Source organism: Apaloderma vittatum, unplaced genomic scaffold, assembly GCF_000703405.1.
Source record: "Apaloderma vittatum isolate BGI_N311 unplaced genomic scaffold, ASM70340v1 scaffold39462, whole genome shotgun sequence".
In the NCBI taxonomy this organism is placed as follows: domain Eukaryota; kingdom Metazoa; phylum Chordata; class Aves; order Trogoniformes; family Trogonidae; genus Apaloderma; species Apaloderma vittatum.
In genome coordinates, this window is record NW_009703751.1 from 1645 (window position 1) to 15223 (window position 13579).

The window sequence follows — 13579 nt, forward strand, 5'->3', positions numbered from 1 at the left end:
ACCAAAATCCCACAAACTTTAACGCAGTAGTTACTACATATTGTGAAAGTCAAATATACACTTGCACTGCTGTAATGGCTTCAGGTTTTCTATGAAACAGTGATTTGGTTGAAATCCAGTTTTGACTTCGAGGGAGCTGTGAATGGAATAGTCATTTAAATGAGATATGTGCACCGCATTTTTATGTATTTTTTTCAAGATTTGTAAGGACTAAACCTGAGCAAGAACAGTTAAAATTGCACCGCATCTTCAAGATATGTATTTGAAATAGTGCCATATCTTATTTGCAACTTCAACTGTAGTGCAATTTCTGCCTATTTTGGTTAGATGATTTTGGTTAGGTAATTGTCCCAATGTCTGTAATTGCTTTTTGTTTCTTAGGGAACACCTTGAGCTTCATCATGGGAGCTGTAGTAGCTGATGATGGTCCATCTGGTGTTAAAGCCCCCGACGGAGGCTGGGGCTGGGCTGTCCTTTTTGGCTGTTTTATCATCACAGGATTCTCCTATGCCTTTCCTAAGGCAGTTAGTGTCTTCTTTAAAGAACTTATCCGGGAATTTGGCGTTGGATATAGTGACACTGCATGGATTTCCTCCATTCTGCTGGCCATGCTTTATGGAACAGGTAAGATGCTCTCTGGTTTTGACAGTATTGCATTGTACAACAATGTTTGTAAATCATACAGCCACTTTCAGCATGAATCATGATTGCTTCTCATTAGTGGTTTGCAAGCAAGGCATTCCAAAGAACAGTTACAATTAATCACATAAATCCAAATTGATATAAGCACATCCAGCTTGCATATAAAATTAAATCCCTGAAACTCAGCATCTACTTGAGTGGCACTCTGAGGATGAAAGAGACTAAATGTTTGACTGTAGAGGACAGAACACTCTTCTCGATCAGCCTGATAATACGGGCAAAGGACAGAAAGAATCACAGAATCATTCAGGTTGGGAAAGCCTTTAAGATCAACTCCAACTTTAAAGCTAATACTGCCAAGTCCACCAAAGAAGAAACCCAAACTGACATAAAATCAATGGCAAAAACTGGTTTGTCTTAGCAACCCTAACTTGCTCTTCTTGCCTAGGTCCACTCTGTAGTGTATGTGTCAATCGCTTTGGCTGTCGGCCTGTCATGCTGGTGGGCGGCCTTTTTGCCTCCATGGGGATGGTGATAGCCTCCTTCTGCACGAGCATCGTTCAGATCTATCTAACAGCAGGTGTGATTACTGGTAAGCAGTATGCATGGCTGAAAATTAGTTAGCTAATGTTTTGGCTTTATGCTCTACTTTTGTGTAAGTGACAAATAGCTAAAACATCAGGATTATCCAAACAGGCATTTTTAAAGATAGCAGCTAAATGTGGAATTAAGCTGTCATTTCTTTTTTAAGGAATATTATTTTTTCTGGGATCTTTAACTACTGCTGTAATCATTGAAGTGTAACCGTAGAGTACAAGAGTATTATGGAGGTGGAATCCTTTTAAAAATGTTATCTTAGAATTCTTTTGTCCGTTTGAAATAAGTCTTTTAAGTCATGAATCAAAAAAAAGTGTTATTTGATTTTTTAAAATTCTTTTTTAATAATGATACTATAGGCCAGTATTGATTTTTATGTGCCCTCTGTTACAGGTTTGGGTCTGGCACTAAACTTTCAGCCCTCACTCATCATGTTAAACCGTTACTTTGACAAACGCCGGCCCTTAGCCAACGGGCTGTCTGCTGCTGGGAGCCCAGTGTTTCTTTGTGCTCTCTCACCATTGGGGCAGATACTACAACATGAGTACGGTTGGAGAGGAGGATTCCTTATACTGGGTGGGATGCTGCTCAACTGCTGTGTATGTGGAGCATTAATGAGACCTTTGGAGCCACCCAAAAAGTCTGAAGGTGCCAAAGAACCAGCTGAGAAGAAAGTGAAGAAAAAACTTCTGGATTTCAGTGTGTTTAAAGATGGTGGTTTTATAATCTACACGCTAGCAGCATCTATCATGGTGCTTGGCCTCTTTGTTCCCCCAGTTTTCGTGGTGAGCTACGCCAAGGATTTAGGGTATCAAGACACCAAAGCAGCATTTCTTCTGACTATTCTGGGATTCATTGATATCTTTGCTCGGCCTATTTGTGGAATGGTAGCTGGTCTTAAATGGGTTAGACCACGCTGTGTCTACCTCTTCAGTTTTGCTATGATTTTTAATGGCTTTACAGATCTCATGGGTTCTATGTCTGTTGATTATGGTGGCCTGGTGGTCTTTTGCATTTTCTTTGGCATTTCTTATGGAATGGTAGGTGCTCTTCAATTTGAAGTTCTCATGGCTATTGTTGGTACTCAGAAGTTTTCCAGTGCTATCGGTTTAGTGCTCCTGGCAGAAGCTATGGCTGTTCTAATTGGTCCACCATCAGCGGGTAAGTATACCATCTAGTTCAGAATTCAATATCATTTGCATTGCATCCGTTTACACAGATTGTATGATAAGGGAGCACAAAAAAAGATGGCCCAAGCCACCTGAGAAGGGCATACCGTACAAATGTTGCACGTGCTCCAATCACTTTTCTGCAGTTACAATCTGAAATAATCCAAGATAGGCTGGGATGAATTTTTTCCTTCTTAGATCTGTTTCAGGATTGCTTGAATTGCCATCTGGAGATACTGCTCCTTCACAGAAAGCCTACAGGGGGACCACTTTTTAGTGGATAGCTAATATTGTATGAGATGAGTTTTACACATACAGTGAGTAACGTTTGTGAAGTTCAGACCTCTTTGGAGTTGGGATTCAGAATAGGAAACCTCTCCCTTTGTAAGGTAAGAGAGGCTCTCTATATCCATGAGAGAGACTTTATCAGTACGAGAGACTCTCTCTACCCATAATGTGTTTGGAGGAGGAAGAAAAACATCAGGAGGAGGGGGAGAATCTTATACAGAGGACTATAAAACTGGACTGTTGTAAGGAAGGTAGCTTGCTTCTATTGCACGTCTCACAACCCAACAATAAGGGGACATTACAAAATAATCAAATTCATTAATCTGAATTAGAATATGCAAGTTAGCTGCTAATCAAAGAACAGTAATTTTGTAGACCCTGAAAAAACCCAACAATACAAAAGAACAAAAAACCCCCACACCCAAAGCACACCAGTTCACTGCCATAGAATGTTTACTGTTTGTATCAGACACTAAAAAGCATCCAGTATCTTTATTATGACAGAACCCTTAATGGTGTAAACAGTACTATGCACTACTTCCTCTGATCTTCAGGTTTGGAGAGACACTGCTTTCACATCCTCCCTGCTGTTCTTTCACCACCACCAAGTCCTGTGAAAATGTAGCTTGACTGAAACCTCAGAATTGGGCAGTTACTCCAGCTGGACTGTTAAATAAGATTTGCATTTTAAGGAGAAAGTGCACTGCCCAAGTGGAAAAGCCAGTGAGACTAGGAACAAGAGGAAGCTGATGATGCAGACCCCACTCAGCACTTACCTCTTGCATGTGAAGGCTAGGCTGGTTTTATTCCAGTGGAATTGCATGACTCTGTGTGCGCAGGGGATTATGGGTTTTGGGATGTGACATCATGTCAGTGAATGCTGAACTGAACTATTGGGATTATGGGTTTCAGGATGTGACATCATGTCAGCAAATGTTAAATGAACTGAACTATTGAGAAATATTTTGTTAAAAACTTGTTAAAATGCTAGTTCAAAAAAAACCTGCATAGATAGTCACGGTACTTCTAGACAGGAGTAGTTTACATGTTTAAAAAAAAAGCAGAGAGATTTTCACTGCAAGATAATAACTTTTTTTAATTACCTGGAATGTTGTCTTTTTTTAGGAAAACTCTTGGATGCAACAGGAAGATACATGTTTGTTTTTATTATTGCTGGAATTGAAGTTACCACCTCAGCACTCGTACTGGCCTTGGGAAATTTCTTCTGCATTAAGAAAAAACCAGAAGAACCGCATACAAAGGAAGAAGCAGCAGAAAGAGAGGAATTAAACAAATCTGAAGATAAAATTCCTGAAGATGCCAAGGTGGACTCTATTGAAGTGGAGCAGTTTCTGAAAGATGAGCCTGAAAAAAATGGCGAAGTTGTAACTAACCCAGAAACATGTGTGTGAGCATGACAGGAAGGCAAAAAGTGTTTAGAAAAGAAAGATTTTCAACACTATTTATTTTAGAAGTAGAACTAGTTTAGGGCTGGGACATTTGCTTTATTAACTGGAGGCCAGTCAGCTCATCAGGTCTCTCTGGAGGCTGATTAGCTAGACAACCTTTTATCGGAAAATTAGCTTTATTGGTAAAGGTGGAGCATTGTGGTTATACTTTTTATGTAAACTAAAAAGCTTTTATAAATACGAGTCTTGCTATGCATCACCAGAAACTGCTCACTTGGAAGAGATATAGGAAGAATATATTTTAAGAAAATTGTAACTATATGTACGCTTTCAGACAATATTGGTGAAATCACTGTGTTGCGTGGCTGACTGTAATTCCCTTTCTGTGTTCTTTGTGAAGGGGAGTTTGAGATGGAGAAAAATCTCAGGAACTTAAAGGTCTCTGTTAGGCTTTTCAATTTCTTACTTTTTTAGATTTTTAGATTGATTGGCTCAGCCCCAATTTAATTTTGATAATATCTCTTACTTTGATTTATGTAAATGTATTTCTGCGTTTTGTCTAAACCTGTAATCTTTGTAATTGTCATCTGGAAATACTGTACATGGAAAGGCACATTGCAGATCCTGTTCTCAGCCGATCACACAAGTGGTAGTTCGAGCTAGTACTACAAGAAAAGAAATCAGGAGCAGAATCAGTCCTGACAGACCATAAGCAAAGTTAGCCTGCGTTTACATACATGGTTTTCAGTGCAGGTTCCCTGCAGCATCGAAAAATACTACCATTAACATGGAGAAGACAGAAATTAGGTTTAGCAGAATCTTCTGAAAGAGAAGATCTTGTATAGAAATAGTGTAAGTTTCCAGATGACCTGTAAATTAGAGTAGGAAGACCTAGGGAAGAGGCTGGACTATTTTGAAAAAAAACAAGGCCATCTTTAAAATGCAATGTCAGAAACAGAGGGAGGTCTTAACATGTCAATTTTATTTATTTCTTTTTTTTTTTTTTTATTTAGCCCTTTTTGCTTAATCTATGGAAGTTCAAGGTGCTATTCTTGATGGTTGAGAAAACATGATAGAACTGTTGATCGTATTTATGAGAGCAATGCATAAAGACCAATCAAGAATGGGGTTGGTTTTGCTACTCCTTGCACAAACAGAATGGGTAGTCTCTGGCCAGTCTTCAAATTTTCTGACGTGGGTATGAGGGAAGGAGGAGAAACAGAACCAGATCAGACAAGGCAGTGGCAGCACATTTCAAGAAATGTGGAAAGGGAAAAGATTCATTGTGAGGCAACTGAATAGAAGAAGGAGGTAAAAGGAAGGCATTCTTTTTTATTCTTTGCCCAAACACATTCAAGATATATTATGTTTTGTACAAAATCAGGCTACTGTAACCCAGCTTTCAGATATGTTTATAAAAATTTCTCCAGGCTTTGTGACTGCAGTAACAATCTTGAAAACAATTAGTCAACTGTAACAGATTGTTTTCTTTTTGATCGCAAAGGAATACTGGCTTTTAGGTGCCCAGATTGATCTGCTTAGTAACTGAAAACTAAAAGACCCCAATCCCATAAAGCACTGTATCTCTTTTAAAAAATAACACCATTAGTTATTTCATAGTTGGCCATGATAAGAGAAACATACAATAACTCCAACCTAGTGCCCAAACCACGAGCCATTCCCTAATAGAACTCTCAGATACCAGCTTCTACTCTGGTAGTTTCTTCAGAATGTTTTTGCATTGTTAAGACAACCTTGCACGGAAATTAAAAAGTTAGCATCATGACTATTTTTTGAGTAATTTAAAAAAGAAATGGATGCTGCACTGAAAAAAAAAATCTTTGTATTGCACATACTTCAAAAGCTTTTATTTAGTAGCAGGAATTGTGCTGGCATGTCCTAGTTATAAGAATTTAAGCCACCAATCTTGGCTCCAGCTTGCTAACGACTAATCAGTACTTGGGCCACTGCTAGCTCCAGAAAGCTACCATACGGAAGGGCAAGAAGAGAATGGGATCCACGGATCAATTCATGACGTCCCTGGAGGCTTCTTCAGATGATACATGGAAGACCTCATACAGCTTTCAGACTGGAGTTCCCTGTTCTGTTTCAAAAAGCAAAAACTAGAAGCCTTCCAAAAGGTGAACTCTGATTCTTACTGTGGGTTTTGATGACCAGATTTCTTTGCTAGATAATGCTATACTGTTGCCACAGAACCAAGTGATTATTCCCTTGACCTCAGGGTTTAGCACAATTCTAAGTTTCTGTACATTGTGCAAATTGTCTACGCTGTAACATCTCAAAAATTGGGGTTTATCATACCGAGTTCCCCAGACTGTTTCATTTTCCATGCATAATACCTTTATGGTTAAGCTAGAAACAAGGAGTATTACATTCATGTTTTATGTGACTGAAGCAGAAGAGGAAGTTATCAAGACAAGGAAAACACATTTCAACAACACAGCTTAAATAATTTCTGAAGTAAATCTAGCGTCCACAGAAAGTGCGTTGGCCTATAGAAGTCCTTTTGCTCAACTCAAAGACTAACTGCTGTTGAGGAGGACTGCCACTGTTCTTGGGCTGTTTTCAGCACAGACCTACCAACAAACAGACTGCAATACTTTTGAGAGCAGGGGATGCTCACTGCAGGAGAGCCATCAAATCACAACACTCTTACTGACTGGGAAATAAGACTTGGAATTTAATTTGCTAAGCAGTATCACATAGACTATAAAATATTTCACCATTTTTCATTATAAACAGGAAGCATCAAAACTCCTGATGCATCGAAACTGGCAGGCTTGAGAGTACTTCCAAGTTCTGGAGCCAGTTATGTTCCCTGCTTCCATTCTGTCCCATTCAGGGGTGACATGCAGGCGTGTGCTACCCCTCCAGTCTTCTTTCCACTCAAATGCCTTCATCTTGAGAGAGACTGATGGGAAGGAAACCTCCATGCACGCCAGATCCCTGGCCTGAACAACTGCAGGCTGCTATGCTAGGCTGTGCTGAGACATGTACCCAAATGCTCCTACGGACATGCCGTAAAGGCCTTTACACTGAGCTCCCGGTTTATAGACCTCCCTCCTTCCTACCCCAAGATGTTAAAAGAAGCAAGCAGCGAGTCCTTAGGTTCTCGGTGCTGTCTTAGAACACCAGCTGGGAACCGTTAACATATAGAAGGAAAGGATGGTATTGGAACCCTTTTGTATTGGCAAGACTAGCCTGGCTTCTTACTAATTGAACTGCTTATTGTAAATCCTCAAGGAATTGCTTTTAAACCCCGCCAGGTATTCCTGGTATAGTATTTCTTTAATCTCAGCATCACTGAGATCCCCTTAAGAGGACTCTGTAAGATGTGCTCTTGCATGTATTTTGAGGACACGTGGCTGAAATCACAAAACATTGCTAAGGAGACGCTAACCACCCAGAGTCACAAGCAGAACATCTACCTGGATGAACCTTTGTTCAACCTTCACCTGGTTAAAATTTGAAAAAAGGGAAATTTGAAAAAAAAAAAAGGGAATATGAAAAAAGGGAAGGGAAGGCAGGTAAAACACAACTGAATTGCCAGGCATTCCAAAGACAACATTATAATTTGCTCTTGCATCATATGCTACTGGAACAGATTTATTTAGACACAGATTTCTTTAGACACAGAATTCATTAATCTATTTAAGAAGTCTGTGAGGGAAAAATAAAAAAATCACAACTGCAGAAAATCCTAATACTATAAAACAGTCGAAAGGTAAGTTTTCATAGATTCTTTGAAACTTAACAAACTTTTTAGTGTACAGGCTAGCATAATTTTTACATCTTTGTACATTTATAAATTGTGTACTATAGGATTTATGGTTAAAATGTTGTATGGTCAATCATGTAATGGCTCTTAGGCCTTTCATTTGCTAATGCAACGCAAGAAGGTGTGTATAAATGCCTGTAACACAGAATATATAAAGAGTTGTATATGTGTGTGCATATATATATATGTTTATATATGTATGTATCAATCTATCTATCTCCAACATGCAAAATACCCGGTAGAGTAGAATAGAGTAGAATAGAGACAGTTTTCCTGTTTACGAGATAACAAGCAATGAAAGCTATTTTCTTCCTCCCCCTATACAAAGATAAGTTTGCTTTTTTTAAATTTCTATATAAAGTATCTTGTAGCTATTTGGAACCTAGAAGATCTCAGCAGAATAAAAAAATCTTGAAGTGATGCAGCTGTTTAAAATCACAATTCTTCTCCAATTCTTAAATACATTACATGAAATCTTCAGCAGTACCTGCTGCTAAAGCAGCTAGTTCCCTAAAACTGAGACTTGAGATAGTATGAACGTGTGGTGAGAAGGACTGGACAGACCTTGTGCTTGTTCATGTTAAATCCCACCCAAACAAATGTGTGTTAGACAATGTAAAATCATTCACTACAAAGAAAACATTTCCCTAGCCAAGCAATGAAACCTCAAAATGAAAATCTGAAATACTCTCACATAGGCACCTTTGTAACATCCCAAAGAAAAGCTTCAGTTTAGTAGGCAATCACAAACAGGGCTTTTAAGAGAATGCAAAGTCTTATATGCTACAGCGGTAAGTACCGACTTGTATATTTGTGTCTGTGTCTCTGCCACAGTTGACTTTGGGATTATGGGAATACACTTCAGTTTTGTGCAAGATGACTTTCTGATTCTTGTTAATGCACTTTAATGTAATGTGTACATTTATATTTAGATTTTTTTTTAATGCTTTTCTAGTAAACTGGTCCAAATGTAGCGAATAAATATCTGGTTGTCAAAAACTGGGGATATGAGAAAATAAGCTTACAAAAAATAATTTTTAACACCCAGATTTAGAAATTTGGCCTCATTTGCACATGCTCAAATAGATAAAGAGAAGCAGAGTGCTTAGAGAGAAAATAAGAGGTGATGCTGAGCAGACAGGCAGCCAGAATTTAATGTGGGCAAGGGGTCTGCTTTTGCCATGACTCGTAGTTCAGTCAGTTCCAAACCAGAAATGGAAAATGATCCTGAAGACTATTTAAAAGCATCAAATAGTTTAAAATAGCTATTAATTTTGTGGTGCTCCATGTAATAATTACTGTTCATGTCCTCTGAAGAATGCTCCAGGTTTTGTTTGCAGGTGAAGTTTTATGAACTGCTATGATTTCTAAAGCCCTAAATACTTTGAGTGCTGACCTGCAAGCATGCTGTCTTTACCATCAAGTGATGCTCTTCGGAACTTGAAAGCTCTTAAGAATTCATTTATGGTGGCTTTTTTTGGATCATGGTATAATCTCAAGGGTACACCCAACTGAATCCAAAATACAGTCTCTTCAGTGTAACAGGAAGTACCTTTTGCTATCTAGAAGCTGTCTAGAAAGCTCACGCCTATCTGTGTCTAATTCCAGATATCTCTCCCGAGAAATTTTGAAGAAAAAAGCTCAGCTTCAAAAGTTTCTCTGTATGTTTACATAGAAAAAAATCACAGGTCTAGTTTACGTAAAATCCCATGTTGAATAAACATATGATTACCTCCTGGATGCTACTTTAGTTAAATTGGTAAGACTTGAGGTATAACCAAATCTACCCTGCTGGCCATGTGCTACTACAGGAATGAATGTCACCGTGTGGACTGAAATGACAGGATTTATTGGCATGTGGTCAGCACATCCTTGTGACAGAAAAGCGAAGAGTTTGTCCTTGCCTCTGGTACTCTGTCAGTCTGAAAGAAAAGCATCAGGCCGTTCATTGTGGAGGAAAACTGACATGACCCGAGCTGCAGAGCTGTTGGCTGCTTCTGGACCTGTTGAAGGAAGGTGACCCACCAATACTGAAGAGCAAACAACTTCAGGGGCACTGCATCTAAGAAGCAACAGCTTTGGCATCTATTACTTTAAAAGCCTTCTCAGTACTTCTGGAATGGAGCTCTCTGTGCTAGCAGGATAAAAGCACATCTACTGCAAAAGTCAGAACTCTTACAAGTATCTTGCTGGTCTTAAAACTATCTTGCATATCTCACAGTCTGTGAAATAAGCAGTCCTGCATTTGTCTGAGGAAGTATGGAAAGCTAGAGGCAAACAGAGTAAAAAGCTACTTACCGCTAGTTATACGCTGTTTGTTCCTTGACTGATCTCAGTAATGCTGGCTGCTCTGAACCAAGCTGAGGGCTGTAGTTAAACTAAATGTTTTGTCTGGTCACGAGATCAGGACTAGACATTTTCTTCCTAACGCATAACGTACCAAATGAAATCCTGTTTTGTTCGACCTCCCACCCCAAGCATCCTTGATCAGTCACAGGAAAGACACAGTAGACTAGGGTTTAATGCTTTAGGATGGTATACACGATTTCCCCCATTTCCACATTCCTATTTCTTAGACTTCTTAGACCTAGATCTTATTTATGCATTTTGAGTCAAAAATTTTCCCCAAATAATATTAACAGATAACATTCTCTTAAAAAAAGATTTTTTTTAAAAATAAACTGCGTATTTTTGTGGATTGTGTATGTACAGATCTCATTTAATTTTCTGCTGTCCCTCTGCCTGCAGCGTGCAATAATTTCGTCGAAAGAACTGAAGCGTACCAGTCTTGGTAAGATTAAGCAGTGAATAAAAACACCCATGTCAGAGAAAACATGATAAAGTGTTACTCCTGTGCAAATATTTGCTGGTAAAGTTAGTAGGATTTTGCTGTGAAACAGATGCTTACTGAAGATCAGGCCCCTGAGCACTCTTCTGGTACAAAACTACTGAATGATGCAAATACACAGTTCAGGTTCATACAAACACTGAATGTTAGACATATACATCTAATGCCAATAATTGTCACTTGAATGAACCAGAGGGAAAGGTACCATTTTTAATAATGAAATGCTGCATTCTTTAACAGCAAAACCTTTTTTATTATTAACTGTCATATCTTGTGAATTTTAGAGGCTACTTTGCTGTAGGATTAAGCTCAACAGTGGACTACACTTTCTCACAATGGGATTAAATCTAGGTTTCTGACCAGATGGCTCAGCACTATTAAAAAAAGATCAGCATTGTTTGTTTCTACTTAGTATTTTGTACACATTAAGTGCTGCTTTTTTAAAGCAGAAGTTAAAGAACAAATGAAATACCTTTTTATTTCATTCTTTTACAAAGGGAAAATAAATATTCTTGAACGTGTACACTCTAGCCAATGATCTACTTACAAATCTATAAATTCATTGTGAACAATCTTGTCAGGAAATTCAATTTCTGAAGGTGTTGCCTTGGACAGATTTTATGAAGGAGCTGCCACTCAGAGAGATATGGAACATGGGGAAATGAAGACAACAAGTAGTTGTGCTTATGACATTTTTCCGGACTAGAGAACAAAGGATGAGATGCCTCCGAGTTCTACATGCCTTCCTCCAAGGGAGACTGAGCATCTTCACAAAGTTAACATGGAATATATATATGGACTTCTTAAATGCTTTTAACTTAGTATCTCTCTTAAAGCATAGCTTTTATTTTCAATTGTTTTCAAGACACTTGCACCACAAGGAACTCAGGCGCTCTGTAACCATCAAGATTACGTAAAACAGCAGCACAGGTGGTATTTTCCACATAAAAGCAAACTGGTAGTTCTAAATGAAAACTGTGAGGATAAATTGTACAATCCTCCAATTTTTAAAGGCCTGCTAATCAGAAACACAGAGGATTCTTGACAGTGCATTTGCCCTCAGATTACAAATAGACTTTTGAGAAGTACACAGCCAAAAGCCAGGACTTCCAGCTCAGTATTTTTCTTGCTTTTATCCTAGCTTCCATAACTGATCCAAGTCTCAATAGCAATTCTCTTGCCATACTTCTTATCATACTTCCTATCACTACAATGTATTACTTGATAAGAGAAAGCATTTGTAAAAAAGACTTCTGGAAAAGCAGCTATGTAAAAAAAAAATTGCCTTTAAAGAGAAAAAGGACAACCCCTGCCCTGTTTTCTGTGAGAAAAGCAATGAATGCCCTCTCTTCCTGATACCTTAAGTGCTGCATTCTCACCATGACTACTCAAAATCCTTCAGTGAAAGTTTTAGCACCACGACAATGTCTTCAAACGTTTGCAACTGACAACGCTCTTTTTAAGTACAAAAACCCCTTAAAAAAAAAAGTTACACCAAATAAAGAGTGAGGATTCATTGTAAGCAAGTAACTTACACCAAAGAAGAAGAATAGAAGTTATTATTAATGTATTTACACAATTGTTAAAGTACACAAATACAGTGGTAGTACAAATGAAGTGCTCCGAGATACTGGTTTCCAATACACAGGTTTATATAGACAGTCTAACTATTTTTGGCATGATGGAATTTAACTATAATGAAGGACAAAATTTGCCCACAAGTGAGTACAATTCTAGAAATCTGCAGTTAACTTTTAAGTATAGTACAGCAATCTAATGTTCCAGATACAGAGAGAATAAAGAGGCTGCCTTTGTAAGTCCCTCTATAAGTACATTATTAACCACAGATGTTTACAAGGAAAGCACAGTGAAGTGTAAAACTGTTCAAATGGTAGTGCACATGCCTAAAATACTGAAGTTTATAGTAACTGAGGAAGTAATTCTCTTATGCGAACTTATTAATGGATCAAACTCTTAGGCTTCTCCACTATACTTTCCCCAAACACAGGTTTCCCCAGTCAGACCCAGAGTACACACAAGCAGGTAGCTAATGTTCTGAAAACACCCAAAGAAGAGTGACTAGTACTTAATACATGAACTTTTGGGAGGGGCAAAAAAGAATTTTTAAACCCTGAAAAAACAAAAATTACTTTTCATAAAACTTTGAAGACTAAGAGGCCTTTAAAAATTTTGTTTTGAAGCAGGGAAGAATGTATCAAAATACCTAACTGTTCAAACAAAATCTCTGTATATACTTTCATCATCACCACAGAACTTTCCATTACTTTAGTCATACCAGTACAAACAGTACTTCTGATACTGTGAGATTGTCTACAGTAACAAGCAATATGAAGAATCTCCCATATTCCACAACCAACAGGTGCTGATAACACCTGCAATAGTTTTTTGGGCAATCAAAGCATGTTGTCATTCATTCCTAGCTAACAATGCTGGGCATACTCAGGTTGAATACAGTCAAGAATTAAATATGGTATGCACTGAATTGTAAAAATTTACAGGATTTCACAGCAAGAATAGGTTGCTTAGTTTTGTTTTGGTTTTCTAGAAGAATTCATGTTTTGAGTCTTGACATGAAACAGGAGGCCTGAATCAATTTATTTATTTATAAACATGTGGTTGCTGAATGAAATGTGCAAATTCAATGAAGACTCAGTAACAACGTGTATGTCCACCTGCAATACCCTCCAAGCTAACCAGCCTCAGAGTGCAGGAAACAAAATTTTACCAATAAAAACAATGTTTGAAACTATCCATTTACCCAAATGAAGCAGAGAGACAGAACAAGCTTTCACGTTCTAAATCCCTC

At 38.2% G+C, this 13579-nt stretch overlaps 1 protein-coding gene across 1 annotated transcript; it reads left to right on the plus strand.

Moving 5' to 3' along the window:
- Positions 1-382: 382 nt before the first annotated feature.
- SLC16A3 (solute carrier family 16 (monocarboxylate transporter), member 3) lies at positions 383-4804 on the plus strand. The gene is made up of 4 exons (XM_009864734.1): positions 383-624; positions 1091-1234; positions 1633-2400; positions 3822-4804. Exons 1-4 carry the CDS (start codon positions 402-404, stop codon positions 4106-4108), a joined length of 1422 nt encoding a protein of 473 aa, XP_009863036.1. The 5' UTR covers positions 383-401; the 3' UTR covers positions 4109-4804.
- The last annotated feature ends 8775 nt before the right edge of the window (positions 4805-13579 follow it).

Bases quoted from the DNA above. Each gene is read 5' to 3' on its own strand.
- SLC16A3 (XM_009864734.1), top strand. From the start codon at position 402: ATGGGAGCTGTAGTAGCTGATGATGGTCCATCTGGTGTTAAAGCCCCC. The intron at 625-1,090 runs GTAAGATGCTCT...CTTCTTGCCTAG, and splicing joins GGCCATGCTTTATGGAACAG to GTCCACTCTGTAGTGTATGT. The intron at 1,235-1,632 runs GTAAGCAGTATG...CCTCTGTTACAG, and splicing joins AACAGCAGGTGTGATTACTG to GTTTGGGTCTGGCACTAAAC.